This window comes from Mustelus asterias, chromosome 11 (genome assembly GCF_964213995.1).
Source record: "Mustelus asterias chromosome 11, sMusAst1.hap1.1, whole genome shotgun sequence".
NCBI lineage: Eukaryota > Metazoa > Chordata > Chondrichthyes > Carcharhiniformes > Triakidae > Mustelus > Mustelus asterias.
This window is the reverse complement of record NC_135811.1, coordinates 83,605,921-83,633,331: the sequence shown is the minus strand read 5'-3', so window position 1 is coordinate 83,633,331 and position 27,411 is coordinate 83,605,921. Positions and strand designations below refer to the sequence as shown.

General features: G+C 39.8%; 1 protein-coding gene across 1 annotated transcript; it reads left to right on the top strand.

The window, feature by feature from the left end:
- Positions 1 to 27,411, top strand: slc35b1 (solute carrier family 35 member B1). Its single transcript, XM_078223862.1, has 9 exons — positions 1 to 445; positions 3,503 to 3,600; positions 5,145 to 5,275; positions 6,768 to 6,798; positions 10,087 to 10,247; positions 14,958 to 15,084; positions 23,623 to 23,729; positions 23,915 to 24,068; positions 24,720 to 27,411. Exons 1-9 carry the CDS (start codon positions 288 to 290, stop codon positions 24,776 to 24,778), a joined length of 1,026 nt encoding a protein of 341 aa, XP_078079988.1. The 5' UTR covers positions 1 to 287; the 3' UTR covers positions 24,779 to 27,411.

Genomic DNA, 27,411 nt, shown 5'->3' with positions numbered 1-27,411 from the left:
GCCTTTACATCCTGTCCCACGCACATGCACCTCCGCACTTGCATCAAGCCGCCTTGACCTGCCCTCAACCATCAGCTCAGGACCCCTTCAACCGGCGTCGCAGTGGCGCCGGTTATTTTTTTTCTTCCCCATTCAGAAACCCTTCTCGCTTTAACCGAACATCTAAAAGTCTAAAGGGAGTGACCGGCGTCGCGCATTTTTTGCAGGGTGTGTTTTTTGTTTTGGTCAGGCTCTGCCTTTCCCCGGGGGGGGGGGGGGGGGGTCCTGGCAGGCGGCCGCGGGGGCTGATGGGACCGGCCGAGGTTGTTGCCGTGGAGCCGGAGGCGCCGGGCGAATCGGCCAAATCGTCCATGGAGAAAATCCCCGGCGAGAAGCTGCGGCTGCTCGTCTGCTTCCTGGGAGTCTTCGTCTGTTATTTCTACTACGGGATTTTACAGGAGTCGATGTGAGTATCGGAGCCCGAGATAAACACACAGAGAGAGGCAGAGTTTCCTGAATGAAATGGCGCTGCAGCCTGTTCATGAATCGTCAGCACTGAGGGTGAGGTGGATTTGCAGCAGCATTGGGGCTGATCAACCCCTGGAGCTGCCTCCCTTCCCCTCAGCTCACTGCAAAAACAGATCTGCTGCCACCAAAACACATCATCACATTGAAATAATGCACAGATGATTATATGATGCAGTGTTGACCGATGACAGGTTTTGGTTACTCTAATTGTAGAGCCACTGAAGTCCCCTTGTATCCACGCATTGAAAACCAGTTTAAAGAATACATACTCCCTGTTTCCTCTTCGTTAACCAATCCGCCATTCATGCTGCGATAAAGGCAAAATAACTGCAGCTGGTATCTGAGACAAAAACAGCAAATGCTGGAGAAACAGGACTGACAGCTTCTGTGGAGAGAGAATAGAGTAAAAGTTTTAACAGGTTAAAGTCCAACAGGTTTATTTGGTAGCAAATGCCATTAGCTTTCGGAGCGCTGCTCCTTCGTCAGATGGAGTGGATATCTGCTCTCACACAGGGCATACAGAGACACAAAATCAAGTTACAGTATACTGATTAGAATGCGAATCTCTACAGCCAACCAGGTCTTAAAGATACAGACAATGCGAGTGGAGGGAGCATTAAGCACAGGTTAAAGAGATGTGTATTGTCTCCAGACAGGACAGCCAGTGAGATTCTGCAAGTCCAGGAGGCAAGCTGTGGGGGTTACTGATAGTGTGATATAAACCCAAGGCAAGACTGTTCTCTTCCTGTGGGGGAGCACTTCAGCGGTCATGGGCATTCAGCCTCTGATCTTCGGGTAAGCGTTCTCCAAGGCGGCCTTCACGACACACGACAGCGCAGAGTCGCTGAGCAGAAACTGATAGCCAAGTTCCGCACAGATGAGGACGGCCTAAACCGGGATCTTGGGTTTATGTCACATTATCAGTAACCCCCACAGCTTGCCTCCTGGACTTGCAGAATCTCACTGGCTGTCCTGTCTGGAGACAATACACATCTCTTTAACCTGTGCTTAATGCTCCGTCCACTCGCATTGTCTGTATCTTTAAGACCTGGTTGGCTGTAGAGATTCGCATTCTAATCAGTATACTGTAACTTGATTTTGTGTCTCTGTATGTCCTGTTTGATAGCAAAAGCCACACAAGCTTTCGAGGCTCTAAGCCCCTTCTTCAGGTGAGTGGGAATTCTGTTCACAAACAGAACTTATAAAGACACAGACTCAATTTACATGAATAATGGTTGGAATGCGAATACTTACAACTAATCCAGTCTTTAAGAAACAAAACAATGGGAGTGGAGAGAGCATCAAGACAGGCTAAAAAGATGTGTATTGTCTCCAGACAAGACAGCCAGTGAAACTCTGCAGGTCCACGCAACTGTGGACTTTAACCTGGTGTTGTTAAACTTCTTACTGTGTTTACCCCAGTCCAACGCCGGCATCTCCACATCCTGTTTGAGAGCAGATATCCACTCCATCTGACAAAGGAGCAGCGCTCCGAAAGCTAATGGCATTTGCTACCAAATAAGCCTGTTAGGCTTTAACCTGGTGATGTTAAAACTCTTACTGTGTTTACCCCAGTCCAACGCCGGCATCTCCACATCGAGAGAGAATAGAGCCAACGTTTTTAGTCTGGAGCAGGTTCAACTCTGACGAATGGTCGTCCAGACTCGATACTTTGGCTCTATTCTCTCTCAGCAGATGCTGTCAGATCTGCTGAGTTTTTCCAGCATTTTCTGTTTTTGTCCTCCATTCTTGCTAATATGTTACCTCCTCAACTCAATGGATCTTTATCTCATGTATTCGCCTTTTGTGTGGCACCTTATTTGAATGTCTTTTGGAAATTCAATAATAGTACATCTACTAGCTTCTCCTTTTCTACCCTACTAGTTACAGCCTCCAAAAAAACACTCAAATTTATCAAACTTAATTTCCCTTTTCTAAAACGATTCCTGATCATATCATGATTGATGTTCTCAGTGCATGTTATGACTTTCTTAATAAATAGCATTTTCCCAAAGACTGATGTCAGGCCAACTGGCTTCTAGTTCCCTGTTTCTTCTCTCCATTCTTTCTTGATTAATGGTATCACATTTTCTAACCCTTAATCAGCTGGTACTGTTCTTGGATTTTAGAAAGTCACAATCAGTGCATCCATAATGTCTGCAACTATCTATTTCAGAGCCCTTGGATGTAGGCCATTAGGCCCTTGGGATTTGTTGGCTTCTAGTAGCTTTAGTCTTCAGTACTTACTCCTTGCAGATATCGATACTTTAGATTCCTCATTCTTATTAGCCCTTGATTACCATCTTTCTGTAATGTATGCCTTTTACTGTGAAAGCAGACACAATATTTGTTCAAAGTCACTGCCATTTTCTTGTACCATGAGATAATTTCTCTTGTTTATGCCTCTAAGGAGTCGATGGTTGTTTTAACTGCTCTTTTTATACGCTTGTAAAGCTCTTACAATCTGTTTTTATGTTCTTGATTGATTGTTTTTTAATCAATTTTTTGGTCCCATGCTAACTGATATTAAAAAACTGATCCCTTTCCTGGCACTATTCTGTTCCCTTTCAAATCTATTATCAACAGCCACCTCCTCAAAAATACCAACCTGTAACTCCACTTGGTATCAATCTGTCTTAAAGTAGCTATAATGTAGCTACGCTGCACGTGATTTAGGTCTGTGGCCATTCTGTGTTAGAATAATATCCTAGTGATATCTCTTTTGAGCTTGCTAAGCACAAAACAATACATAGTCCAGTGTCTTTAGGAACAGTTCTGATTTTTTTCCCCCCTTAATGCTTAGTTGGCATGAAATATGAGCACTGTCAACCAGATTTGATCTGTATATGTTAGAACTGAACTGTTTTTGGATTTGTGCATTTGTTCACAGTCTGTTCTCGGTGTTCTTGCCGGTAATTTTCTTTACATGTATCTGATAGCAAAAACGAATTGTGGCACTTGTTCACCATGAACACTTAAATCTCATGTGTTACAGAACCAGAGGCAAATATGGAGAACAGCAGGAATCATTCACTTATGCAAAATCACTTGTGTTTGTCCAGTGTATTATCAATGCCATCTTTTCTAAATTAAGTAAGTAACTTCAATTGTATGTTAAAATATTGTGTATATACATGTGTGTCTATATATTACATAAATTTATATATATTTCATATAAATATCTTAACACATTTAGTTCTCAGACTTGTTCAAGTGGACATTTGTGATGTCCTTCAGATTGTAATTATTGCGCTGGATCTTGTGGTCAGCAGTAAAGTGGAGGCAAACACTCCTGACTGCATTTAAACCAATGTTCCTATCTTTTTTGTTTGCTACAATTGGAACATGCTTTCCTGGCTGCAGCATGAATCAATCGGCGAGGTAAATAGGGAGACTGAGTGGTCAGGTGCTCTTCTGTCCAAACCCATGCCCTCCCTTGAGGTGTGCCCTCAGTTCGATAATGGGTAAACATTTTTAATGAATTTTAAGTTTCCTTTAATCAACCATTAATTCCAGTTGTCAAATCGACACCCCTGATTCTGCTCCCATCTTTCCCCAGCACTGCCCTCCATCTTTTCACTTCTCTCATCCGTAGCTCTGCTCCTCCATCCCTTCTGTGGACTTTTCCCGATATCAACGGATCTAAGGAGATGAGAGGGGAAAGTGGAGCTAGACATGTCGGTGTCAGGGGGTGATTTCCAGGGCGTTGCGGGATTGTTTTGATGCTCCTGATTTATAGAGCTGCACTACTATGAGTTGTCTTAAATCAATCAGTATGAATAGCAGTCAAAGTAGAGGACAATCAGTCTAATTTACATGTTGGCAGGTCCCAGTAAGACCATCAGCATGGGCTGCCTGGAAATCGCAATGCTGTTCTGATTGTCCATGGTGAATGCCTCAGCACTCACTGCTATTGGGACTATAAAATCCAAGTTATGTCATGAGGGTGAAAAAAGAATTGAAGCTGTAACTTTAGTTCAGGTCAGAGAAGGAGATTTTCCATGTAGTCAAAATAAAAATAAAGGCAATGTGATTTTCATAGCTAGACTGCATGTGTATCTATTAGGGAACTAAAAAAATTGGATCGAACTGGTCAATTTGCTAGTACAATTTAAATGTGTCTATATTACAAGTTTTTTTGAAATTAAAAATTGTTAAAATGGTGCATAAAAGTTTTTGAGTTAACTTTTAAGGTTTATTTATTAGTGTCACAAGTAGGCTTATATTAACACTGCAATGAAGCTACTGTGAAAATCCCTAGTCGCCACACTCTGATGCCTGTTCGGGTACACTGAGGGAGAACTTAGCATGGCCAATGCACCTAACCGGCACGTCTTTTGGACTGTGGGAGGAAACTGGAGCACTGGGAGGAAACCCATGCAGACACGTGGAGAACGTACATTCTCTGCACAAACAATGACCCAAGCCGGGAATTGAACACAGGTCCCTGGCCCTGAAAGACAGCAGTGCTAACCATTGTGCCGCCATGCTGCCAAGTCTCTATTTCTGGCCATGTATATTTGCACATCTAACAAATTGCACAGTATTTGAGTAGTGGAATCTGGTATTCAAAAATACAAACTTGTTTTCACTAATACTTAAATTGTATTAACTAATATATTTTACCTGTTTTCCAGTAATACAATTCTTTGAAAAGCCTTCACTTGAACGAACGCCACGCTGGCTGTATGCGGTTTGTTCGATGTCCTATTTAGGAGCAATGGTCTCCAGTAATTCTGCACTCCAGTATGTAAACTATCCAACGCAGGTTGGTATTTGATGTTACATCCTCTTTTTAGAAAAGGATATGTTTTAGTATTTAAGCCTAATTCTACCTAAAAATACAATGCTGAATCTTTCCTGCAAGATTTAAAACAAAAAGATATTTGACATTATTTTGACATATTTTTATAATTATCCTGGAGGACATTATTTTGAAATAAATAATTCAAGTGTAACCTCAGCTCACCCTATTAATTGTTGCTCTAACTTATTGAAAGAAATATTGTTGAATTCATTCAAGTCTCTCTCCTCTCGATTTCCTTTATCCTCCAATCTAGAGTCAGAGGTTTACAGCATGGAAACAGGCCCTTCGGCCCAACTTGTCCATGCCACCCTTATTTTTTTTTTAAACCCCTAAGCTAATCCCAATTGCCCGCATTTGACCCATATCCCTCTATACCCTTCGTACCCATGTAAATATCCAAATGCTTTTTAAAAGATAAAATTGTACCCGTCTCTACTACTACCTCTGGCAGCTTGTTCCAGACACTCACCACCCTCTGTGAAAACATTGCCCCTCTGGGCACTTCTGTCTCTCTCCCCTCTCACCTTAAACCTATGCCCTCTAGTTTTAGACTCCCCTACCTTTGGGAAAAGATATTGACTATCTACTTTGTCAATCTAATAAACATTTAGACCTCCTTGAATAACACTTTTACAGATGTAAATATAAATGGCTCCTGTTGTAGAACAAGTGTTGAAGAAATGTGAGCACTTAAAAGACAAGTACCCGCATGTGCTTGAGAGAATAATAAATCTTAAGCAATCTATAAGCTATTATGTAAGTTTACAGTGGAGTAGTATGGATCCAGAAAACTGGTTTTACAAAGTACACAACCTCAAATATTACTTAAGTGTATGAATTATATGCAAATTGTTGTTCATTCTAAATGGTGTAATACATTGTCCAAACATGCATTTCAAACACACATGCATGTGTGTTTAATAGTATAAATGCCAATTGGTTTTCTGAATTCTTAATAAAAAGAGGTTGGTTTTTTTAAAGTTGAACCTATGCCTCAAAATTAAGTATCCACTATCTTTTGTGGGTGTTACTGAACCATCTCATGAAGTGGTGTGCAGAGAATATGGGGTCACTGTTTGAATGCACTGCGTCCTGTTAGAGCAAATAACCTTGAAGAAATAGAGTGGATAAGCATTAGGGGAACCTTGCATTAAAAACATTTCTTTCCCTTTACCTTCCTCATTTTGATCTATGTAATGCTAAAAATAGAAAGTCTGCTTAGTTGTACGTTCTCTTTGGCTGTTACTAATTTTCCCTTGGTTGGGCATCTTCAAGTGGTTTGAAGCAGTTTACATTTTGTAGATCTCCATTGCATGTTTAGATAGGACTATCAAATAATAAATTGTGATTGAGATTCAGGAGTAAAGTATGCTTCATTCATTGTTTTGTTTAAAAAATAGCATTCCTCATAGCAACTTCTATTGTCAACTAATGGGAATTCTTTCCATTTCAGGTTTTAGGAAAATCATGTAAACCTATTCCAGGTAGGTTAAAATGATATAGCAAGCAAAAACTTAGACTGGCACAGGATCTTGTTGTACCTCATATCTTGTATGTATATGCCACTTGAAAGAGACATAGAAAAAATGAATGCTAATCTAAAAGCTTGGTTGAGAAGTGGATTTAGAGAGGATTTTGATAGAGGAATGAGATGTTAGAGGGCTATAGGGAAGGAATCGCATAATATCAAGAAATACAAGGTCGCCAATTGTCGCCCAACATGGAGGAGGGGGGGAGGAGGTGGATCAGGGATAGGAAGGGACCAGGTAAACACAAAAGTAAAAAGTTAAAATAGAATCCTGCTGTGGGGAATTACTGAGGGTGGAGAATTGGAGTCTGGCCAGAAGTTCATTGGCGCCTTCACATCTGGAGGTAACAAAGGCATGAATGAGTTCATATCTGCTGCTGAAACAATGTTATGGAGGTGAACCAGGCAGTCTTTGTGACAAGGATGTTATTAAATAGGAAGCTCAACTCGGTCATTTTGGCTGAATTTAAGACAGTGGTGTCAATGTCTTATCAATTACATTATTAAGGTTTGTTAGTGTATTAATATTGCTACGGTTAGTTATTGTCAATTACATTAAGGGAAATGTGATGGGATTTGAACACACAAAGCTAGGGGATAGCTGGGGCACTGGGTGTGGGAGGAATGTTGACACTGGACAAATTCAATAAACTCAGTAAGGGAAGGCTCTGTGTCTTAGTTTTGACTTCACAGAAATGGCTTGAATCCTAATAAACATTGGTAGCAGAGAATGATTGGCCTAAAGGTGAAGATTGGAAACTAAGATACCTTTCAGGCAGCAGATTATAATTGAAGTTACTTTAGAGAAGAATGGCTGAAACCACCTTCGAAGCTGAACCCTATAACCAGTTAGAGAATGAAGTGCCGTATGGACACAGGTTAGTACTTAGCAAAGAAAAATGGCCATGCAGTGTAGTGGAGAACATGGCCTTGTCTACATCAATGGGGATGAAGTTGAAAGAATCGAGAGCTTCAAGTTCTTAAATGTCCAGATCACCAACAGCCTGTCTTGGTTCCCCCCATGCCGACACTATAGTTAAGAAAACCCACCTACGCCTCTACTTTCTCAGAAGATTAAGGGAATTTGGCATGTTTGCTAAGACTTTCATCATGGTGACACATTAAAATCATTAAAGGGAGTGATGATTCCATATAAAATAGCCAGGATGGTTTAATCATGGGTGTCAGCACAGATATGATATCCAGTGAAATACCCTTACTGTTGAGTAAGCTGTCTATGAAAAAGGGTCTGATGAAGTTAGATATGGAACACAGGCAGTTCTTTATGGGAAATCTGTAAGTTTACACTCCATTAATGAATTTAAAAGTATGTGTGAAGATATGAGCAATGTAGTAATGAACGCAGCAGTGAATGTTCCTTTAGTGATGGGATTTAGGGAATAAATCATGCAGCGGTTAGAGATGCTTCACACAAAATCTTAGCTGACCAACGGATCTGTAAACTGACATCTGCCCCTGTGTGGGCTGTCCAGACAAAGAATTCACTTCAAATGGTTGAGGGTCTACAGTCCTCAAAATACCATTGGTGACGTGGGATTATCCCCCAGCTGTGGAAGAAGCTCATTTTTTTCCTGAGCATTTGAATGTTTTGCATGCAGAGTGAGAGACATTTATCAAAGCTGAGGTTTTCAGAGAAAATGCGGTCAGCTTTACGGCGCTGCATAAGGCCAGCAGAAATAAATCTGAATCCAGGAGACGGACTATATTTCAAAGAGAGGGGAAGAATGGAAAGGTTCCATTAAGGTTATGGGCAATGATGGAAAAATAGTAATTTTACATCATGGCAATCAACAGTTAGGGTACATTCCTGGAAGCTAATTGGCACTGAATATACATTTACAGAATCTGAACAGGTAATCAAAAATAAAGAGGTACCAATCAACAATCTTACTTGGAAAATGTCAGTTGCTTCCCACCCAATAAAACAGGCCAGGTTTTCAGGATAGGAGGATCCTGCACCCAAGGATGAAACAGAAGTTAAGTTTGACTAGACGGTGAATTTGTTGTGTGTTCAGACCAGACCTGATATTAGTTATGGTGTATTGGAACTGAGAACGATTATGAAACATTGCAGTTAAGGAAGATCTGAGAGCAAATAAAACATTAAAGAGATTAAATTCAGGGAAATGCACATTCGAATTTCCAGCCTTGGGTGATCTAGAATATGAGGTTAGACATTTTTTAGCGATGCTTCGCATGCTGGTCTTCTGGATGAATGTTCTAAGCACAGCAGGGTTTATCGTATTCTTGGTGGGTAAGAATAATAAATGTTGCCCATTGGCTTGGGAAATGAAGAAAATAGAAAGGGGAGTTAAAAGTACCGTAGCAGCTGAAACGTTGGTGTTAGTAGAAGCAATAGGCATGGGGGTATATTTATCTAATATACAAGGGGCAATCTGAGAGAGGTTTGCCCATAGAATGCTACATGAACAACTGTCCTCTTTGGCGTTGTCACCTTTTGTTAACTTAGCAACTGGTTTATTAGTTTTAAAGGTGTGCAGTTTAGAGGATAGCTAGGACACTGGGTGTGGATGAGAAGTGTTCACAGTGGACAACATCAATAAGCACTCTCAGCAAGAAAAGGCACTGTGACTTCTCCAACTGGCTTGAATTCTGTTAAAAAGTGACCTTGGAAAGGGATGTTGCTGGCTAGATTACAGCATTTATGACATGGACTAAAGACAAATGCTTTGTTCTTCCTGATGTTTTACCATCCGGATGTCTCTCAATATTTTATTTCCTGAAAATCCCTTTTTGAACTGTAGTTACGTGGGTAAGAGCCAATTTCTATGATCACGAGTGATTAATTATTCTATTTCTGGTGATTTATGGATGAATGTTGGCTTGCATAATAGTCTTGAAGTAATGTTACAGAATAATTTACATCCACCTGAACCACAGACCAAACCAAGGCTCAATTTAGCATAATCTGAAAGTAAAGCATTGCAAAACATTGCTTGAAACTGTGTGCAGTGTTCAGTGTTACCATATGCCCAATGGGCATTTCTGTAATGCCCTAAACAAATCTGAGACTATTCCCATACTAAATATCATCCACATATAAAGTGAATACTGCAGACTATTTAGTGGTAAACCAACAATAAGGTGTTGACTTTTGACTCGTTGCTTACAATGTTGCATTAGTTGCTCGAGTGCAGATACTATCCTTAATAACGTTTTGACATGTACTTAAGTCTTCACGGTTGGTTGTTTTGTTTTGCAGTGATGGTTTTAGGAGTCCTTATTGGAAAGAAAAGATATCCTATCACCAAGTATCTGTGTGTGCTGCTTATAGTTCTTGGAGTGGCATTATTTATGTACAAACCTAAAAAAGGGATTGACGGTGCAGATGACCACATCTTTGGATTTGGGGAAATGCTGTTAGTAAGTATAGGTTTTCAAGTATTTTTATTACTTGTTATAAACTTATCTCTCCTTTTGTATTAGCTTTTGGGCTTAGCAGATCCACGGAAATTACTATCTCTTGGGCCAGCCAGTTTAGCAAGTTTTCAAATTGTGCTTCATGCTGTGATCCTTGGCCTGACCCAAGGAGGTTGGCAGAGATCCGATTAGGGACCAACAATGTTTTTGTTTAAGGGTGATAAAGGTTGAGGTTTAAGACACCTGCTTTCAGAATAAAGCCACAAGATTCCACAGGTCTTGAACAAAATTTACTATGTAAGTTCAGAAAGATAAAACAATTGTAATATGTATCTTGTACTCTAACGTTCAGGGTAAGTATGAAGTACATGTGAATTGTGGTCAAACAACACACTGAAGAGTAAATGGCTGATACAACCAAGACAGAGTCCATGGATTTCTCAAGAACCTTCCCAGATTTTAGTAAAGACCAAATCAAACAATCTCATTGACACTCTGTCTCACAAAGGATATCCAGCTTCACCTTTGAAGATCTTTCCCTGGAAATCTCTGTACTTAGTGGCCCACCTCACAAGGTTTTAATCCCTCCTTTCAGTATTCCTTCTCAAATCCTGTGTTTGCGTTTCAGCCTCTACTTGTGTAATTTCAGCTCTTTGCTGGACAGCTAGCTACACTGAGTTGGTACTGCTCCTGAGTCTCTCCGAATTCCTGTCTCCTGGCCGTATATGACCTCCAAGGGCTTTCCTCAAGCTCACTTCGATTAAAAGGGCTTCCTTGACCCCTCTCCAATACTAGGGCTTTGCCCGAGTTCTCTCCTCAGAGCTAACCACAGAACTTTGACTGCATGGAACTACTTCTCCCTGCTCCTGACTTTCCTGAAACTGACTGCTTCAAGAAGAGTTGTCCACTGACCTTTGAAGCATTCTGGTGACCTATTAAAGCACTCCCAGAGAGTCCCACTTGTTACTGGACATGAACCAATGTAACAAGCATTTGGTCACCTTGTACCTTAAATGTTAAATAAATGGCTAATTTAGCACCCGGGGACACATCAATCAATAGATTTCTTGACATTGTAATGATGGTTTACATGATTCTGTAATGATAACCCACAGTAACTGCTGTGGTCATTGATAGCTATTCATGCACTTTCTCTGGGGCTTCTGGCGATCTTCTATCTGAGAGACACACTTGAAATTACAGACCTTAATAAATGCTTGAATTTCAGAGATGTTAAAACAGCAACTTGTATAAAACACCTATAATGTCATAAAACATCTCAAAACACAGGAGTTTAAGACTTATCTAGATAGCCACATGAACGGAGTGGGAATGGAGGGATACAAAAGAATGGTCTAGTTTGGACCAGGGAGCGGCGTGGGCTTGGAGGGCCGAAGGGCCTGTTCCTGTGCTGTATTGTTCTTTGTTGAGTATCAAAGGACAACGTTTGACAATGAATTACATAAAACCATATTAGGCTAGATGGCCAAACATTTGGTTAGACATGGGTTTTAAGGAGTGCCTAAACGATTGAAAGCAAGAGTCAGAGGAAGGCTGAGAGATTCTGGAACTTAGGCCCTTAACAGCTAACGGTGTGGAAAATCAGAGCTGCTCAAGCTTTTGGAATTAAGGGAATTGTGATGCTGTGCTATAGTGGTGCAACTTACTACCACATCAGCCTAGTTTTAATCCATCAGCAGTCATGGAGGAGTTGCCGCCAGTGCTATTAAGTGATACAGACTCACTAACAACCTGCTCACTGATGCTCAGTTTGAGTTCTGCCAAGGCCCTCGGCTTCAAGATGTTACTGTCTGTGGAGTTTGCACATTCTCCCCTTGTCTGCGTGGGTTTCTTCCGGGTGTTCTGGTTTTCTCCCACAGTCCAAAGGACATGCTGGTTAGGTGTGTTGGCCATGCTAAATTCTCCTTCAGTGTACCCAAACAGGCGCTGGAGTGTGGTGACTGGGGGATTTTCACAGTAACATCAATGCAGTGTTAATGTAAGCCTACTTGTAACGCTAATAAATAAACTTTAAACTTTTTCCAAATCACATTGCCTTGGTCCAAAAGAGATGAATTCTAGAGCTAAAGTGACTGCCTTGACATCAAGGCAGCCTTTGACTGTGACGGCCTCAATTGCCCGGGTAAAATTAAACTTGGGAATAGCAGGAAGACTCTCCACGAGCTGGAGTCATACCTAGCACATGGGAAGAAGATTGTGGTTGTTGGAGACGGTGGCCTAGAGTTATTATCGCCAGACTATTAACCCAGAAACTCAGCTAATGTTCTGGTGACCTGGGTTTGAATCCTGCCACGGCAGATGGTGGAATTTGAATTCAATGAAAAATATCTGGAATTAAAAATCTACCGATGACCATGAAACCATTGTTGATTGTTGGAAAAGCCCATCTGGTTCCCTAATGTCCTTCAGGGAAGGAAAGCTGCCGTCCTTACCTGGTCTGGCCTACATGTGACTCCAGAGACACAGCAATGTGGTTGACTCTCAACTACCCTCTGAACAAGGGATGAGCAATAAATGCCGGCCATGTCCCTCGAATGAATAAAAAAAATCATCACAGCTCCAGGTTGTCACTGCAGGAGTTTCTAAAGTAAGAAGTTTAACAACACCAGGTTAAAGTCCAACAGGTTTATTTGGTAGCAAAAGCCACACAAGCTTTCGGAGCTGCAAGCCCCTTCTTCAGGGGCTCGGGAATCTTCAGCATTTGGCTAGCAAAGAAACCCCTTTGAATTTCTGCTTCAAACTCCTAAGTGACTATCACCTCATGCCTGTTGTAACATAATAATTGGTCAACTCTGTTGCTAAGTAAATTTAATTGGATTCCCATTACTTATGCCACCTGCTCTCATTATCTTAGACAAGAGTACGATAACACTGTTTCATATTTTCTCTATTTCTGATTCTGTCGATTTACTATTCGTGAAATTTAAAATAGGGTTTCATTTACTTGAGTTCTTCATAAGGTCATGCTATACTTTAGAGGCTAATGGGCGGCACGGTGGCACAGTGGTTAGCACTGCTGCCGCACGGTGCCAGGGACCCGGGTTCAATTCTCAGCTTGGGTCACTGTCTGTGTGGAGTTTGCATGTTCTCCCCATGTCTGCATGGGTTTCCTCTGGGTGCTCCGGTTTCCTCCCAGTCTGAAAGACGTGCTGGTTAGGCGCATTGACCCAAACAGGCACCGGAGTGTGGTGACTAAGGAAATTTCACAGTAACTTCACTGCGGTGTTAATGTAAGCCTTACTTGTGACTAATAAATAAACTTTACTTCAATCAGAGCCTGAAGTTCTCACTGCTAGCATGTTTTATCTGCTTACCGCATTCCTTCCCGAGTCACCGAGACTTGCAATCAGTTCATGGCTTTTACAGACTTTGAGTGAAAAGTTTCAAGTAAACCCAGTGTTTCTAATACAACTGATTAATTATTGATTAACCGTAACTCAATTAAGGCTCATTACTTATTCAATCATCTTGTGTTGACTCTCAATATAGTAGTTCTGATTGATACATCTGATTTACTCGATATTGCATATTGTATGCAAAATGGCTTCTTCAGCTTATTGTTCATCTCCAAATGGCTTCCTTGACCTTGTTAGTTTGCTATTGTGGATACAGTATGAAAATAACCTTTAACTGGTCAAGCTAAACTTAAAACTCACCACCCAGGTTGACATGCAGTTCTTAGACTCTACTCTGCCCAATGCCTTTGACTTTTTCTTGGTGAGATATTGAATCGGTCATTTCGTGCAACAGATGATGACCTTTTAATCTGTTACAGATCATCAGACCCATCTTCTTACATTTGAGTACAATGCTTTCTTGATTTCTGCTTTTTCAATTTTGATTTGCCAACTTTATTTAATTTCTCATAGTTTCTTTGCAAACTCTTAAGCTTAACTTCATTGGTTGGACAGCTGGTTCATGATGCAGCGCGACGCCAACAGTGCGGGTTCAATTCCCATACCCGCTGAGGTTATTCGTGAAGGCCTGCTTTGTCCCTAGTTTCGGGTGTGGTGCTCCTCAGGTTAAAATCATCACCAGTGGTCATCTGGGACTATGGCGACTTTACCTTTTACCTTAGGTTTTACTCAATTGCCTAAAATGCTTTTGTGAAACCAAAAGCTGCCATTTCTGCCCATTCACCAGTTGTAGTAAAATGTGTATACTTTCCAATTAGAATTTCCCAATGCGAAGAAATTTTAAATTTATTTATTAGTGTCACAATTAACACTGCAATGAAGTTAATGTGAAAATCCCCTAGTCGCCACACTCCAGCGCCTGTTCAGGTACGCTGTTCAGGTACGCTGTTCAGGTACGCTGTTCAGGTACGCTGTTCAGGTACGCTGTTCAGGTACGCTGTTCAGGTACGCTGTTCAGGTACGCTGTTCAGGTACGCTGAGGTCGCACAGAATTTAGCATGGCCAATGCACCTAACCAGCACGTCTTGCGGACTGTGGGAGGAAACTGGAGCACCCGGAGGAAACCCACGCAGACATGAAGAGAACATGCAGACTCTGTACAGACAGTGACCCAGGCTGGTAATTGAACCCTGGTCCCTGGTGCTGTGAGGCAGCAGTCCTAATTACTGTGCCACCGTGCCGTCCTTACATTGCTGGCTATTTGTTACTGACCTACCCTATGTCTATCAATTTATACTCGAAAGCATGACTAATATTGATTCTTTTTTCTTTACAGTTAGTCTCCTTGACCTTGGATGGATTGACTGGAGTTGCACAAGATCACATGAGAGCTAATTTCCAGACTGGTTCAAACCAGATGATGCTGAATATAAACGTTTGGTCCAGTTTGTTCCTGGGAATAGGTAAAAATGTTATAAATATATCTTGTCATCGTAAAAAAAAAGTTTAATGAAGCGAAAAGTATCTTGCAGTAAATTGAAACCTCATAGAGAATATAAATTATAATAGATGGAAAATGTGTGGAGCAAGTTAGACAGGCAGCTACCCTAATGGACCTCATAGTTAATACTGTGGGAAATATTCCTTTAATTTAAAGTAGTTGCAGTGTACTGAGGAAATACTGGACTGTGCTGTTCTGTGCTCTGTCACCATACAAATGATCTCTATCTTAACTCCCTCCCTTTCCCACCTCTTTCCAGCTCCTAACTTTCTGATTATGGTGTGGAGATGTTGGTGTTGGACTGGGGTGAACAAGGTGAGAGGTCACACGACACCAGGTTATAGTCCAACAGGTTTATTTAAAATTCGCCAGGTGAAATTATAAAGGAGCAGAGCTCCGAAAGCTTGTGATTTCAACTAAACGTGTTGGACAATAACCGGGTGTCGTGTGACCTCCTCTCATCTTAACTTTCTGATTAGGCACTTTACATTAACTCATTGTTGAGTTCAACATCTTTTTGATTACGAACGTTCTCCTCTTGATTCACTTCTTCAACCCTCCCACATCAGTGTCTTCTTCTCAAATGTCTTTACTTTCAGACAGCATTGACCTTTATTCTGCTATTCACACCTACTCTGGACCAATGCTTTATATCCTTAATACTATCATTACGGTTCCTTTTGCTCTATTTGTCCCTTCCCTGGACCCCACTTCTCAATTGCATCAAACCACACATTATTCTGTTCTGAAGAAGAGCCATATTGGATTCAAAATGTTAACGCTGTTTTTCTCACCACATTTGCTGCCAGACCTCCGTTTTTCCAGCATTTTCTATTTTTATTTCGGATTTCCGGCATCCGCAGTATTTTGCTTCAATTTTAACTTCAGATTAATGTTTTGTGATATTTATAATTCTCAACATCTGCCAAGATTTCAGCTGCAGCAATGCCTTTGAGGGCCCTTTCATTCATTGTTCATCTTCCGTGTATAAGCAAAGCAACCCCACAGGGCAGGAATGGCACACTGTTCTTCCAAAAACTTCTTGTGAGACACGTGATTTCCTTTCACCAGCATTGTGCATAATGCCTTGTCTTTGCAAACTGTGTCACTTTTTCTGTTATTGGCAGCAGTATTATACGGTTGCTGGATAGTAAATGAAAAGGAGGATAAAATAATTCTATTTCAAAATGGAAAGGTTACTCATCATGTGCTCATCATTACCATTAATCTCTTCCGTTAGGTTATTTACCAAATATAGTTTAAAGATTCTTAAGCGTGTGTGTATATAGACAACAGAGGAGTGCACGATAAGAGAGAATGTGAAGAGGCTAGGAGCAAAGTTTGAAAAAACACAATCATGAAGGCAAAGTGGAACAATGAAATAAAATTATTAAGGAGCATTAAACAAAATAGGAACATATTTTCCGGGTATATCAATAAAAACGAAAGCTGGAGTGGGAATATTAAGGGGTTGACGTGATAACATCACAGATAACAATGGAAATATTACTTTAATTTGAATATTGCTGAAAAAAGAGACGTTGTCAAAGGTTTTCATCTTGTACTCATCAGGGCAGATGCAAGACTCAAATTTCAAAGGGAGAAACAATTTATACTTCATGAATAAAGGGTGCTGATTGGTTGGCATGTCAAGTCTGATCAAGACATTGCCATGAAGAATCCATCAAGGAATAATTGTCCCCCATTCTTTAATTCAAAAAAGGTGGACATCTTTCTTGTGCCTGCAATGAACACGTCCCTGCGTTTGAATGTGATCCATAGCAATGCCTTGATCAATCAAAGTTGAATTGCCATCAAACCTGCACTCTTTCTTCATGCAGTATACATTGTTGCTCACTTTGCAATTTAATGTTCGTGTGTCTGGCCTGATGCGTGTGAGATGAAAAAGTTCAACAGGATATCTCTTTTTTTCAATAATGAACAAAGAAAATTACAGCACAGGAACAGGCCCTTCAGCCCTCCAAGCCTGCACCGACCATGCTGCCCGACTGAACTAAAACCCCCTACCCTTCCAGGGACCATATCCCTCTATTCCCATCCTATTCATGTATTTGTCAAGACACCCCTTAAAAGTCACTACCGTATCCTCTTCCACTACCTCCCCCGGCAACGAGTTCCAGGCACCCACTACTCTCTGTGTAAAAAGTCTGCTCAAGTTCTGTCCTACCAAATGTCTGTTAAATAATTATTTTGCTTTGGTATTTACCAGAGAAATACAACAGGTTGTAAAATTCAGGGTTTTGAGGTATAAAACCCTTCTAATTAAAAATAAATCTAAGGTCTGAATTTTTAATTTCTATCAATAAAGTCACCAGTTGTGCTTTACCTTCAAGGTATGGATAGCTAGTATTTATGAGTTGAGTAGAATTTCTTAAGCGAGGTTTTACATACACCTAACAAGAAGCAGTGAAGTCAGCATGGAAGTTCCTCAACATTCAATGTCACAGGACTGTTGGTGTTGTCGGTACAGATGATGTCCCTCTTCTTTCTTTGTCTTTGAAGCGGTGTTGAACTGTGTCCAGAAGATTCATACCCCAGAAGTCATGGTATCACTGTGTCAACAGGGATTACAATTTGTCAACTTTTAGTCCTCAGTCTCCCCGTTGCTCCTCAGTTGAAGATGGTCCAGATGCTATTGGCTAAGGATGCAAATCATAATGTGCCACCCCACCTTTTGTTTTATAGGTTATAAACCGAGACACAGCTCTGTTTCTTACTGCCTTAGAAGTTTACATTCCCTTACAGACAAATAACACGTTTTTCATTTGATACCAATCAGTCATAAAGTCACATTCTCTTGTCAACATATTTTAACGCAAGCCCTACAGATATTAGAAAATAAAGGTTACAGATCAATTAAAGCAATACATGGTTTGTTTAAACACAGTGTTCACAGTGTTTTTAGCCATTCTTTCAAACTGATTTTTAAAAAAATCTAATTGTATTGTGGCCACTAAGGCAGCATACAGCTGCTTTAGCTCTAGGTTTATTCATAAAACGATAAAGCAATTGTGATAAAAGCAAATTACTGTGGATACTGGAATCTGAAATCAAAAGAGAAAATGCTGGAAAGTCTCAACAGGTCTGGCAGCATCTGTATGGAGAGAAAAGAGCTGACGTTTCGAGTCCAGATGACCCTTTGTCAAAGCTGGACTCGAAACACCAGCTCTTTTTCTCCAAAACAATTTTGTTTCTTCACAAACAGTTGCTTTCCTGTTCTCTATCCACCCTGACCATTAATTGGCTCACATAAATTCAAACTGATTCTTTTTTGAAAAGTGGTTAAGAAATAAATTCCAAATATGTTACAGATTCTTAAAAATTGATAGAATTGTCAAAATCTTAGAGGATGGATGTGGCATTGGATGATGACATGAGTAAAGAGATAAATGCACTTAAAATAAAAAAACATTGAATAAATTAATCAAACTCAAAAAGGATAAAACCTCTCCATTTTAAAATAATCTAGGCAAGAGATGGCAGAGGCAATACTACACATTTAATAATTGGTAGAAAAAGGTGCAATGCCAAAAGATTGGCGGGTAATCGATGTAATAATGCCTTTATTTATGAACGGGGGTAGAACATGTCCATGGAATTATAGACCATTTTGCTCAACATCAGCAGTAGGAAAAAAATTGGAATTCCTCCTGTAGAGGATCAAAGGATAACTAGAAATAAAATAATGAATAGTCAACTTGAATTTCAAAAGGGAAAACTTTACTTGACCAAACTTAATTTCTTGACAAAGCAACAGAGAGGGTAGATAATGGCAATACAGTATTTGTAATTTATCCAGATGTACAAAAGGCCATTGGTAAGGAGTTCTTTGATAGATTAAGGTCAAAAATTATTACAAGTAGCAGTATAGATTGCTTGCTGGCATCAAGACAGAAAGCAAAGAGTGGGAGTAAAGGTAATTATTCACTGGTGTGTAGTGGTGTTCTACATGGATCAGTGCTGGGGCTGATATTAATGATTTGGACTTTGTATTCAAAAACACAAGTTCTAAATTGTAGATGACACTAAATTATGGGGAACAATAGGCAAGACGTTTAGAAAGAATGAGTTAAGATCGAGGATAGAGGAAGAAAGGAATCTCATAGTCTATGTACATCAATCAGTCACAGGTTAGCAAGGCCCTTAAGAAAGCAAGCCAAGCACTATGGCTTATTTTGTAGAGATGGAGGTGAACTCTTAAAAAGATGGAGATGAACTCTTAAAAACACAAATTTAGAACTTGTGTTTTTGAATACAAAGTCCAAATCATTAATGTAGAGGTACTGGAGAGGCTGCAAAGGAAATTTGCAATGGTCATACCAGAAATATGTGGGTATCCATATCAGAAAAGGAATGACAGACTTAGGTCTCTTTTCTCTTGAAGAAAGAAGGCTGAGGAGTGACCTAACAGAGTGGATACAGCGAATGTTTCCTGTTGTGGGACAGAACATAATTAGTCATCAATATAAGGTAGTTACCAAGAAATCCATCTGGGAATTCAGAAGACACTTCTTTACCCAAAAACCTGTGAGACTGTGGAACTTGCTACCATAGTGAGTGATTGAAGTGAATAGTATAGATGTTCAAGGCAAAGCTAGTCAGGGGTATGAGGATGAAGGGAATGGCGAGTTGTGATAGATTTAGATAAGAAAAAACTGGAGGAGGCTCTAGGGAGTGTAAACACTGGCATGGAGTACTGGTTGGGCTGAGTTGTCTGTTTCTGTGCCGTATATCTATAATTCTATGATTTATTAAACCTGTGATAGCTTGCTGTTGTACTGCAGCTACTGGTTTTAGATAAGGATTGCTGCTATACTTGTGAGCTTAGATGCATATGTGCAGTTCTGCTTCCTTGATGCTTATAGACATTGAGGGAGAAGATGGAGCTGCACCTGCAGCAATTAAAAAGAGCAAAAAACACCATTTGACATTTAGGATGAGTTTTGAATTGGGCTGGGGTTCTGCTGCACTCTCACTATGTTGTATCAAGTGGTAAGATACCAGCTTCTAAAGATGGTCTTGTACCTTTTGGGTTTCAGTGCACGCTGGGATCAGATTAGGACTTAACTCCCAAATGAGTTACTTCATGTCAATACACGTTGGAAGCCTCTGTGTGAAAGTTGCAGTGCTGCTATAATTAAATTCAAGATTAGTTTTTAAGTTGATTTATTTGTCTCACAAGTAGGCTTACATTAACACTGCAATGAAGTTTACTGTGAAAATCTCCTTGTCACCACACTCTGGCGTTGGTTCGGGTACACCAAGGGAGAATTTAGCGTGGTCAATGCATCTAACCAGCACGTCTTTTGAACTGTAGGAGGAAACACACGCAGACACTGGGAGAACGTGCAGACTCCGCACAGAGAGTGACCCAAGCCAGAATCGAACCCGGGTCCCTGGTGCTGTGAGGTAACAGTGCTAAACACTGTGCCACCGTGCCACTAAGCTTAAATTTAAATTTTGGGCGGGGAAATGGAAAACGGGAGCCACTATATATATGACTGCGCACGTTTGTGTAGTAATGGTCAGCTGTAATTGTCAGAACCTCAAGGTAATGGAACCTGTATAGTTTGTTTGTTTATGAATTGCAATATATCTTCAGCGAAATGTCCTACATTCTGAGAAATTAATTCTGTTTGGCAGCAGAGTTGGTATCGGTTGTACCTTCAGAGTTTTGATAGTTACATTGCATATTTGATAACGCATGCTCCTCTAAGCCACTAGAGGGTGCTCAAGTAAAGACATCTGAGTTGTGATAGGTTTATATTGTAGCTCGGCTTGACATTTGAACCCGAATCCGTTCTGCCTGGGTGAGTATTGCACTCGTTGTTAAAAGGCGGAATGAACTACACTATGCGAATGTATTAACTTTGTTCAGATGTCTGCATTCTCATCCCTGAGGCGGAAGTTGCAGGTTTATGTCTTAACTTGGGAGCTGGGCATGAAATCTAGGCGGGCTCCACAGTGCGGTACTGAATGAGTGCTGAACTGAGGTGCTGTATTGTGGGTGAGACATCAAACTGAGGCCATGTCTATCCTGTAGTTTAGAAGAGCCCATCGCACCATTCCAAGAAGAGCAGGGTCACTCTTGAGTTTCCTGAACAATAAGTAGGGGTGTTTGTGGGTTTCCTGGCCGATATTGTATCTATCAACTAACATCACTTTAACAATGATCTAGTAACTTTTCTCATTGTTTTTGGACCTTTCCTGTACCCAAATTGGCTTCAATGTTACATTACAATGGAATTATAAAAGATAATGAATTATCTTTGGGATGCTCAAAGATTGCGATGGGTACCATATAAATGCAAATCTATTTTTTTTCCTTTCTGTTGTGTACACAGATTAATAGTACTCCAGATAAACATTTGCAGTGTTTGTGAAGGTTTGGAACAGGAATCTAGAGTCCATAAAATGCTGGCGGTCATATTCCTTTGTACAGATGTTTTAGCATTTCTCTGCGGCACAGTGCCATCTTTCTGTAGACATTTGCTGTCACAAACCTTGCTAGTTTTGAAAGCAATTATTCCATGCCTAACATTTATTTACCCTGAATAAATCTGTTATCAGTTCTACTAGAGCAGTAATCCTACATGATTTGACATGGGAACATCTATGAAATGAGATGTAGGATTAGAGGGGGGTTTGCAGGTACGCGATTTAAACATAATATACTGAAATACATTTTAGATAGCTAGGAAGATAAATTAGAATTAATGGATGAACCCTTGGTGCACAAATGGATAGGGATAGAAAGCTGCATTTATTTTTTTCTTGGCCTACTTGTCGCTGGAATCAAAAGAGCAATAACCTCAAATCACATGGTAGTAAATGATGCTTTTTTATGTTTTCATTCTAAAATGTGTTAACATTTGCTCTGTTGGAGGAGATGATGAAAGTTAAGAATCACATGTTTACATGAATATATGTTCTGATTGCTCATGGCATTTTTTCTTTTGTATGGAATAGTTCAATTTATGTGCTGGGTGAACACATTCTATCAAAGAGGATAGATTATGTTTGTAAGCCGATGAGTGTACATCTTGTGCTGGGATGGAAGTAGACCCAGCAGTAAACACTTCAGAGATAAAGCATGTTCTATTTAAATGTGACAGCTTTTTATCTGAATAAATTTAGAGCAACTGAGGGGCTCAAACATTAGTTCACAGAAAATGTCCTATTTCCCACATGAAATCCAGTGGCATCTGTCAGTAAGATCCCCTTAGAGCATGTCCTTTTCTCAGAATTGGTGCCAGTATATTTGGCCTGTTCCCAACCCCATAGAATAGCTTTTCTTCCCAATGCCTGTCATTTTATGCTGTTCAGTGTGGGGTGATTGCTCTAACTTTGATAGCTAATTACCATACATGAAAAGGTTAGTGCTAGATTTTCATGGTGTCCTGATCCGCGAAAGGTAGGCTGGCATGATTTTTCTGGAGCAAAGCTGTGTGTTATACAAATTGTGTGGGGAAAAGTACTTCCTTCAGTAAGTATGTTTGTCTTGGATAGCATTAATGTCATTTTCTGTTCAAACTACGCTGAGCTCTGGTGCTTGGCCACCTTGCGCATTAATATTTATTTTTTAAAATCTGAATTTTGTTAAACCTGAAAAATGCTCCAGGTGATGAAAGCAGCTCGGTATATAAAGAAATCAGGAAGGAATCTCCAAGCAGACGATGTTTCAGCTTGCAGATTGCGATGGGAATTGGACATTCAGATTGCAGAGCTGCAAAGAAAAAGAGAACTGGCTCCTCAAAGGACTAGCCACTTGGAATTTTAAAAAAAGTTAAAAGTTTATTTATTAGTCACAAGTAAAGCTTATATTAACACTGCAATGAAGTCACTGTGAAATTCCCCTAGTCGCCACACTCCGGCGCCTGTTCGGGTCAATGCACCTAACCAGCACGTCTTTCAGACTGTGGGAGGAAACCGAAACACCCAGAGGAAACCCACGCAGGCATGGGGAGAATGTGCAAACTCCACACAGACAGTGACCCAAGCTGGGAATCAAACCCGGGTTCCTGGCGCTGTGAGGCAGCAGTGCGAATCACTGTGCCATCGTGCTGCCCTAAATTAGTACAAAATAAGGTCTTATTACTTTGATAGAACAATTGTTCTGAAGAATTGGTTCAGCTTATGATTTCAAAATGCGAAGCAAATTAGAGGGATTCTTTAAAAACCCATCAATCTTTAAAAGCCTATTTTACTGCTGTACATTTCCATCGAGAGTTAATTTGTTGGAAATAAATTGCATGAGAAAAAACAATAAATGGAGCTTTCTATTCCTTTCAGTTTGTGCACCAAGGGTGCCATTAATCCTCATTACTCTCCCTTGCTATCTTAAATATATTTAGGTGCATTATGTGTAAATTGTGTATCTAAGCTCTTCACACTGTATTACCTATCACTTTTTAAAAAAGTACTTGAAATTTCAAATGAGTCCTCATTCTATTAACAATTCCTGTTTTTTTTCTTTCAGGTGTCTTGGGTACTGGAGAATTATGGGAATTTTTGAATTTCACTGAGCGCCACTCCAGTATTCTCTACAAGATACTTCTGTTTAGTTTAACTAGTGCCCTAGGCCAGGTCAGTATCTTTGGTATTGCTATGGAACCTCAAAGGATCACAAAATATAAATTTGAGCAAATTTGAAATAAACATTTAATCGTGTAAACCACAAGCTTTATTGCATGCACCCCCCCTGCTACAAATGGGAATTTAATGTAAGTGTGAATTTCTATCACTTAATGTATGTCTTTTTTCTTTTCCAGAGTTTCATCTTTATGACTGTTGTTCACTTTGGACCTTTAACGTGTTCGATCATTACTACAACCAGAAAGTTCTTTACTATCCTTGGTTCTGTGCTTATTTTTGGTAATCCGATTAGCTCCTTGCAGTGGTTAGGCACTGTCTTTGTATTCCTAGGTAAGTGATTTTATCTTTTTTTTCCTAGCAGAAGCCTACAAAATAAGAAAACTGAAATACCAATTTAATTAGGGCAGTTTGCTTAAGTGCCAGTAATTCAGGCATTTGACTAGGTGGCTATTAGATTGTAACACCAACCCATAGACCTGGGTCATTACTGTGCCAAACCCTTGTATTATAATGGAAAAGAACTGAACAAAAGCTCTCCCACGCCTACAGAGAGGTGACCTTTGTTTGTAGATATGAATATTTTTAGTGTTCGTGTCTTTTTAATGCCATCTTGTATTTTATGAAAGTTCCCAGTGATTGAAGTGCTCGCTTGTTCTGATGTCGAAGAGTGATATTGTTTTACCTTAGAACATCTGTTTTTATTGATGTAAAATCAGTGGTGTTTAATCACACTTCTAAATCTTTAACCTTAAGTCCTGTATATGAATGACTGTTTTAGAGATTCCTGCAACCTCATGCTCATTAAATCCTCTGAATCCATAAGTAGAAAGAATAATCTTTTCTTTTTGACTGCCAAGTTGGCTTGAGATTAGAAGAATCTAGCTTGAAATGCCTTTTATTGAACCTGCAATAGCAAGGGCATTTTCTTTTCATAAACCTCATTAAAATTGTTTTATTTTCCTTTTTTCTCTCTCTCTTCAGGGCTTGGTTTAGATGCCAGATATGGAAAAGCAGCTAAAAAAATCATCACTAAAAACTGAAGTAATTACTTAATCAGAAGATTTTCATCAACAATAATGCTGTCTGAACTTGATGCATTGATTTTTAAATTCTTTGCTAAGGCTGTTAAGTCACTTAAATGTTGGAATGGTTCACTTTTTTTTTTGAAAAAGTATTTGTTTCCAAAATTTTTGTGTGTCCATGTGAGTACTTTAAGGGTTTACACTTACACTTTGTGCAATACTTGACTTATTATCATGGACATGTTTATTAAGTAACGCCTTGCTTCAGACGTGACTGGTCAATGCTATCAAGAAAGTTCTAGAATTGATAACGGTTCTCAAAATTTGGCATGGATTGTTAAGCAAAAATCCTGCAATTCTAAAAGATAAAATTGTTCTTGATAATTTGGTTGTATTGTTTGTGTGTGTAGTGCCTTTTCAATCATCTTGCTTACTTGAGTTTTTAAAGTCTCCGAATTTTTAATTGTCTTATGAAATATCCCAGAAGCCTCCCATCCTTTGGTTTTTTTTAAATGTCAATGTCTAGTGCCATAAAACAGATCAGTGGTTCTGCACAATTTGGATACTGGTACGATTGTATACTCATAGTTTCGAGTCTCGTTATTTGATTGCTAGACTACAGGACCCAGTTTAAGACACCTCCAAAGATGTTTACTTCAATCCTCCTCAAGCCTTAGAAGAGCAAGATAATTCAGGTGCTGGAAATCTGAAATGAAAGCTGAAAGTGCTGGAAATACTCAGCCGGTCTGGCAACGTGTGAGCAAAGAGAAACAGAGTTAATGTTCAAAAGTCATCGACCTGACCTGAGTGTTTCCAGCGTGTTCTATTTTTTAATACCCAAGTTTTTGAATTGTTTCAAAAAAAAACCTCCCAAAATGTAATAAAGGGTAACAATTAAGAACCGATCCACACAAACAATCATTAACAGTAGAGATTATTTTTAACTTCAGCTTCTGCACTTTGGAGTGAGAATAGTTAGCAATTCCTATTTGCTACTGCCCAAAATGACTGTAGTCTGTGTGAAATTGAGCACAGCTTATTTAATGCCATCTTAATTTACATTTAACTGTACTGTACGCAAAGTGATCTTTAGTAATGACTTGGGAGGGAGGAAGGAAGAAATGGCACGATCCATGTTGGGAAACAAACCCACCACAATCTGATTTTGTTCCATTTTATTCTGGACAGCCCATGTCAGGGAGCCATCTGTTCTTTGCCCATTGTCTCACATGGTTCACAGTACGGCTTTTGTCAGTTGTGGAAGTTTTCCAAAAAGAAAAATCATCTATTTTCAAAATAAAAGCTTTAAATACTGTCTTCATTGTAATATATTTTGTACATTTTTATGGTCCTTTTGATTACTGTGCGCATCATTGAAGGTGATTAATCAGACTAGTTCTTAGAGCAGAGAAGATGAAGCATGGAAATTGATAGAGGTTTTTATAATTGAATGGTTGGAGCAGAGTAGATAGAAACAGACAATTTTCAGTGGTCAGGGATCCAACAAAATGCAACATAGATAAAAAATTAAATGTGAGAGATTTGGATGGGAAGCAGGCGAAACCTTTTACAAATGGTTGAGAGACTTGAATGCGCCACTGGAATTAGTAATTGAAACAGATAGTTGAAAGAAAGTGGGGGCGGGGGGGAAAGAGGGGAAGGGATATAGAATGGACACATGAGATTAGGATTACTGCTTTGGAGCATGAACAGAAATGTGAATGATTGAACCAATGGCCTGTTCCATGTTAGAATTCCATACAAGTGGTTTTCAGCCCAGTTATGAGTTGAAGGGTAGCAAATGATGAGGTTCTGTAGTGGCATAGGATGTAGGTTAATCCTGTAAATATCAGGATGGTAAGTTTTGATTCTAGTTGGGAAATCTTTGTTTGTGAGACCTAGGGGCAAGACATGTCTACATCCATAGGTCTTCATTTGGATGATTTCTTGGTTTGGGAGTGGTATGTAGAATAACAGGTGGCAGAAGTACCCTTTACAATTTATGCAAAATTGTTAACTGCCCTCAGTGGAAGTGTGATGATGTATTTTCCAACCTTTTGGAAAAAGATGCCAGACCTTTGTGATATCAGTAAGTGGCCATGGCTAAATTCTAGATGTATTTTTATTGTGCGGTTAGTGTAGATATGAAACAGAAATCAGTTTACCTGAAATCGAAGGTGCATTTCTGTCTTGCACTCCAGTTCCACTTCCTGCAGTCATAAATAAGTAAAGTGAGTACTATTCATGAAAAGCACCTTTAAAAACAGCTGATCTTCGTCTGGGTTCGCAGGCATTTCATAATCTCAGGCAATTCTATAGGCTTTGACAGAAGGATCACTTGGGGTCGAGATGCAGTTTCACATGCTTTGCTTGCCTTATATCAGTACTTGCATCAGCAATCCACTGTTTTCTAGGTCCCTAGAGAAGAAGGAAAGCAATGATGTACATTTAACTGTTTCGAGCCTTGAAAGCAATACTATAACACTTTTGCTTTGTATGTTGAGCTGAGTGTGACTTGGGAGCATGACTGCATTGATCATTTTTGTTCTTATGTATGTGACCCAGTTATTATTTGTTTCCTGGATTGGGGGGGGGGGGGAGTGAATAATACACAGTGATATGTTTAAAATCAAAATAAAATGTTATTTCAT